At 35.3% G+C, this 6,380-nt stretch overlaps 1 protein-coding gene across 1 annotated transcript; it reads left to right on the top strand.

Annotated features, from left to right (window-relative positions):
* Window positions 1–53: 53 nt before the first annotated feature.
* DYNLRB2 (dynein, light chain, roadblock-type 2) lies at window positions 54–5,958 on the top strand (the record flags this gene model as incomplete). Its single annotated transcript, XM_009576402.1, has 3 exons — window positions 54–129; window positions 3,843–4,010; window positions 5,915–5,958. Coding segments are annotated over 3 exons (288 nt in total), but the record flags the coding sequence as incomplete, so codon positions are not given.
* Window positions 5,959–6,380: the final 422 nt, after the last annotated feature.

The following is a 6,380-nucleotide window of genomic DNA, read 5'->3' as shown; positions in this document are numbered from 1 at the left end:
GGGCGGGAGCTGTGGTGGCTGCGGGGGTGCTGTGGTGTCCTCTCCCCTCACAGGCTGAAGTGGAGGAAACCCTAAAGAGGATTCAAGCCCACAAAGGGGTTATCGCCACTATTGTTATAAACGCCGAAGGTAAAACGTCCTCTCTTTCTCCAAGTAACAAACTTGGTAGCGGCAATGCTAAGCACAAAACTGCAGATCATGAGGTGTTAACGGAATCCGCTTGCAATGTTTTATGAAGGTGTCGTGATTTTCAAGAATGCATGTTTCATCTTTGGTTTGTGGCCATTTCCTGAAGCTCTCCATGTGATGTAGTTTTTCATTCAAGTTAATGGAAAGCAGAAAAATGGAAAGCAGAGCCTTGACATAAGTCTTCTCTGAAAAAATAACTAGAAGTATCATAATCTTCATTTAACTTACGGAGTTCCATGTTGTTACTTATCCCCTTGTTTAACTAAACTATACTTTATTTTTCAGAACCAGATCTTGAACATCTCCTGGTAGGTTATCTCCCACGAGAAAGGGAGAACTCGTGGCACTAAGCTGTTGCTTTTGCAGACATTTTTTTAGTCCAAAACTCTTCGTATATGCAAGAAAATTCACTAGCACTTCACTTTCACCCTCTTCCTCTGAAAAGTTATGATAGAACAAAAACATCAGGAGAAAAGTATCTACTAAACGAAGTTGGTCTTCTACTGTGGGAGCCACTCCTTGGCCCTGCTAAATATTCACAAGTTCTTTAAATTGTGTTATGGTGTGTTGCCATAGGAGGAAGAGCAAGTTTCGTGTCAGGCCAGCTTTGGCTGTGATCCTGAAGATGCAAGCCAAAAGCGAAACTGGTCACAGAAATCAGTTTTCAGAAGCTAGGCTTCTCAGGTTAATCTGTGTTAATCATTCTTTTACAAAAAAGACAACTCACTCAATTTACCTTGCCCATAATTTAGTTGACCTCCTCCACTTTTCAAATCCCCCCAAAAATCTATTGCACTAGCAGCAGTTTAGCAACAGCAGGCAAGAACACTAAGAAGGGAGCCTAAGTGTTATTTAGTCTTTAGAAAATGTGGACTATTTAATTTGTGTGCTTGGACATGTTAAGTAAAATGTGCCTTTGTTCACAGAATAGATGACGCAGGTCAAGAGAGAAGTGCATAGCCTGGCAAGTAGAAACTGAAAAGCTGCTTTGTGCCTGCATGTGCTCATGTCTAGATATGGCTGTCCACCAAGCTGAAATGCAGCCTGGTTTCAGAACAAGTACTGTTTCAGCCATTTCTGTATTCTGTTTCAGTAAATAGAATGTGACTTGATCCAATGAGCACTTAGACTAAGCTGCAAATGAGAAGTGAACAAAATCAAGCACTTAAATAACACAAATTATCCTTTTTGAGCTTGCAGACTACTACATTTCTCAAGGCAAAATCACCAATGTAATCAAATAGAAAAATAACCCAGTTTTCTTATGTTCTGTTACTTGAAACAGTTGACTTCTTGGCACAATATTGGTCAAGTATGCTTTCCCACTGGGGTGTACTACTGCAGTCCATCTTTACCTGTGGTAGTTCTACAGTGTTGAGGGAAAGCTCAGATATAGCTGTGCAGAGTTAGACAACAGCATGCTTTTTAAAAGGCTGTTTTGGATTCCTTCTGTCTCAATTTTGATTTGCAAAGGAGGAAGAACATTCCACTTCCCTTTTTCACACATTAGAGTATTCACGGCAAGGTATAAAGTCCTCCCATGTCCTGTTCAAACTTCCTCATCCTCACAAACCTGTAAAGCATGTGGCCAGACTGAAGCCAATGGACAAGACTAGCACAGGAATTTTGGTTTTAGTTTATCATTTCAAAATATTTTGACACCAGATGCCAGATGTGAATGCAAGAGAGTCTATACTCGTGAGGATGTACTCAAGGTACCAAAAAGTTAGATTCCACAAACTAAACCTCAAAGTAGGTGTGTAATTGCAAGTTTTTGTAACATCTCCAAATATCCATAATTAGCAGTGGTCAATCTAATTACTTCAAATCTTTCTGTAAAAAAATAAATTTAATTTCTCTCTATCCTGAAATATTTATAACAAGTGTACAACTTAAATTAATCACAGTAAAAATACTCAAACCTATGGTGCAGTAGTGAGGTTTCTCAGGTTCCCTAAAAAGATTAAACCCTCTGTTCTTCACTAACAAAAACAGTTGTCTTTTGCTAAGATTTTTGTAAAAGTGTAGGTACATTTAGGTGTAATAATATGCAGGTGAAATAGCAAATTAAAGAGTTCTGATACAAACCTTGCCCTTCATTTATTTTAATGCTCAAAGTTGATTTGTTCATTGAAACACTATGCTAAGTGTACATTGTTTATTTGGAAAATCTCATGAACTGTTGTTACCCTTCACAGTTGAGAAGGATCACACTACAGCATTTCTAATGAAGGGTTTATTTGCCTTTTTCTACTTTGGGTGGCAGAGGCAAAGAGAATTTGTCCTAAAGTAAGCATAGCTCAGCTTTAATCTAAGGTTGTCACTAGTGTCAACTCATTTTCATGTTATTATTAGACCTTGGAGGATCATTAACATTTACCATTTTCATTAAAAGTGCTGTATTTGTTGAAGCAATCATTTAAATACAAGGTCATATAAACTTGACACTAATTCATTGCTGCTTTTAAGTGACTTACTGTTTAATGCTGTGATTATATAGATATTCTCATGCTAATGCAGTGCTTGGGAACACCTGTTTGTTTCCATTAAAACATCAGTTCCAATCTCTCTGTAATAAACATTGGACACAAAAGATGTACTGGGTCATTCTTTACACTTCCCTACCAATGCAGAATTATTTCTCAAGTGACAACACAGATTTCAAGTGATTCAAATAACACTCTCCTAGGAAAATTATGGAATAGTCCGATATCTGAGATGGTTCTATTGTTTCTTTTACTCCTTTGCCTCTAATTCTTTGCCTGGCATTCACTATTTTTGCATGTTAATTCTTCTTTCACAATCAAACTCTTCAACTTAAGTCATATTACTCTATTTTTGTATTCCTATCCTGCCCATCTGGAAGATGGAATACAAATGTATGCAAAGAGAAAATTGCCTTGCCATCTTGTAATCTATTGTCTTTGTTAGTAGGTCAAATAAATTTTTTATTAGTGAAACAAGCTTATTAAAGCCAAACAGTTTTGCACTTGCAGGATTACTGTGAACCCTGTTTTTAATTTCACCTGGTAGCCTATTAACATAAAACGCATGATTTGACAAATCATTGATAAACAATGATTCATTAAATCATCAAAAATTAATCTTGACTTACGTGGTTGTATTTTTAATAGTTGGAATCAATACACTGTGTACTACCAATTGTCAGTATTTTGCTGATAATTGGAAGGGATTGTTCCAAGAGTGGTTTTGCTTGCCAAATGCAAACATACCACTTCTGCCCTTTGATTGCTCTTGGTATTCCACTGGGAATGTGTCATTTCTAGCACTGCACAGGCCAAGTGCTACAGTTAAAGTGTGAGTTAGATTCTTATAAACTCGGTGACAGTGTTTAAACTGATGAAGCACCATAACTGGTTAAGTACTACAGAATGGAATCTGGTATGTATTTAAAAGCCTTAAACAGCAATTAGGCTCTTTCATAAGTTTCATAAGGCAAGTCAATGTTTAATTGCCACTGATTAATATAAATTATACGTTTAGAAGCATGTAGATACCTGAAATCAACATAACTCCTTTCTGCTACAAAACAGAAAAAAACTATGAAATCCTTGTTTTGTCTCTTATGATCTGCTATATATGAAGAATATGCAACTTAACCGAATGATTATTAGAAAATCATTTGTTTGCAGGAATTCCAATAAGAACAACTCTTGATAACTCTACAACAGTCCAGTATGCAGGTCTTCTTCATCAGCTCACCATGAAAGCCAGGAGCACAGTGAGAGATATTGATCCTCAGAATGATCTAACCTTTCTTAGGATCAGATCAAAGAAACACGAAATTATGGTAGCTCCAGGTAATATTTCTATTAAAATAACAATAGCATTGTATGTCCTTTTAAGTTTCTTTTAATGTCAAAATTCTCCACAAATAAGGCTACTGTAGAAAATGCATTTTGAAAATAAGTATTTGAAAATATAACCATATATTCACCATGTAACCAGATGTGTTAGGATTTTAATATACAGAGTTTATAGTATTCACGCTTGGAGGCAACCAAAGAAGTCTAGATCTGATTAATGGTCTGGTTTCTGTGGGTTTTCACAAAGGAAAACTGGGCAAATATATATATCAAATAGTGTGTGTGTATATATAGTATTAAAGGCAGCAAATTCATTTTAGCTCTAAACAGATGCAAGAAATCTTTTGTTTCTAAAAATTATTTTTTACTTGGTATGTTATCATGGTGGGATTTGTGTCACAGATGTGCAGTATTATCACCAACATAATAACCGTGATGTAATTATTTTCCTTAAAACAACCAGGGGAATATAGCAACCTGTTTCTCACTCTTGTTAAATACAAATATATGTTAGTTTGTTAGTTGTGTCTCTAAAATAGGAAACAAGGCCAGATGAGCTGAGGTGAAGCTGTGGTCAATTACCAGTACAGGGTGAATCAGGCAAAGTGGAAGTGATTGGTTGGGGGTGAGATCCTAATGTGTGTGCTAACTAATTGAGAGACTAGTAGTATGCAGGATTTTGACAGAAATATCCAATGAAGGCATGGAGAACAGAAAGGAAGCTTCAGGAATCTCCTCAGCATAGCTACTGGGGAGGATGTTGGCTCTGAGCTTGTAGTGATGGACAGCCTTCACTGATGCTGATTTCATAGCAAATGTAGAGCAGAGGTACTGCACTAGGTATGCATTGCCTCGCTGGAATTATTTATAATGCTGCTATGAAACCAGTATGTGTGAAAGAAATCTGGCACTGTCATTAAGTGTCAACATTAGTCATCAGCTGATACTAAGATTAAAATTTTAGTTTAGTTTCTATTTTGGAGTATACATCTAATGCATTTTTTAAATCATTTTTTTTTTGCTCATTGATTTAAACTGATGCACTTGATTCTTATTTTGCATTTGCCCTTCACTTATTTTTTAGGGGTGACTTTTTGACTAGTAACCATTAAAGCATGTTGACCTGAAAATAAGTGGTATAAAATGTGAAGCTTTTTTGCTAACGGGGAGATTAGTTGTTCAAAGGCTTGATTGTATTTTACTATAATAGAGGGTGGCAAATGAACCACCTGTGATTTATATTAAGTTGCTGTTGGATGAAAGTGGCAATGCAGGAGCGCAGCTTCTTAACTCTCCAATTCACTGGATACTTTCAAGAAATGTTTCATTTAAAATAGATAATGTTAAATAGCTATCCAACTGAATTGTTTCCAGAACTTCCCCAGGCTTTTAGAATTAGTAGGCGAAGTCTGGCATGCTTAGAATTTATTCATAGTAGAAGTCTATTCAAATCTTTTCTGCTTTTTTAATGTCTAAATGGGGTTCTCAATTTTGAATAAACTAGTTAGTGAACTGAAAGAAGTTCTCTGCACCTGCAGAAGAGGCTGCAGATGTCAAAAGTTTTTTATTATAACAAGTGCTAACTTCCAGGTGCATATCTTGTGACTTTTTTCATCTTCTTTAAGTATCTTTACAGCTTCTTGAAAGCAAATCCACTGCTTACTAGAATAGTTTTAATACGGTATAGTTAAGCTTTATGACACAATTTTTTTTTATCTGTAATCTCAGATTCTTGTAGAAAGTCCTTATATTTTCTAAATGTTTTTTATATAAATGCCATTGCTTTTGCTTATGTTTTATAAACAAATAAAAAGTTGAAGAGGAATAGATGAATAAAGAGTATTTTTCTGGAAATAAGGTAAAATATTTTAACTAAACATTTTTATATCTTTTTGCAGATAAGGAGTATCTCCTGATCGTTATTCAGAACCCATGCGAATAGTCCTACTATGGCAATATTTTTAGAGACAGTGATGTAGTTCTACTTGTTAAACTAATATTACTTGCTGATATTTAATATCAAACATAGCACTAAGTAATTTTACATAAAGTGTAACTGTCATGACTGAAATGTTGCCAATTTAAAGTTCTCAGTTGTAGCTGTATCAATTTGTGTTTGAGCAAATCGTAATGCATTTATCAAAATATTGTATGTTTATCTTGATACTTAGAAGAGTGATAATAAAGCAAAATGCTTAAAACTCTCTTTAATGAATGTTCAAGCTATTCTTGCAATTAAATAATTCTCTTTACACTTCTAACATTATTTTGGAGGAGAAATCATACCTCATGGGAAGCTGTAGATCATGTGTATACATACATCTATAAATGTGTCCCTATGAACTAGAGTAACCACAGTTAACA

Source organism: Fulmarus glacialis, unplaced genomic scaffold (genome assembly GCF_000690835.1).
Source record: "Fulmarus glacialis isolate BGI_N327 unplaced genomic scaffold, ASM69083v1 scaffold44064, whole genome shotgun sequence".
In the NCBI taxonomy this organism is placed as follows: Eukaryota; Metazoa; Chordata; class Aves; order Procellariiformes; family Procellariidae; genus Fulmarus; species Fulmarus glacialis.
The sequence above is the reverse complement of the archived record's forward strand: the minus strand, read 5'-3'. Positions and strand labels throughout refer to the sequence as shown.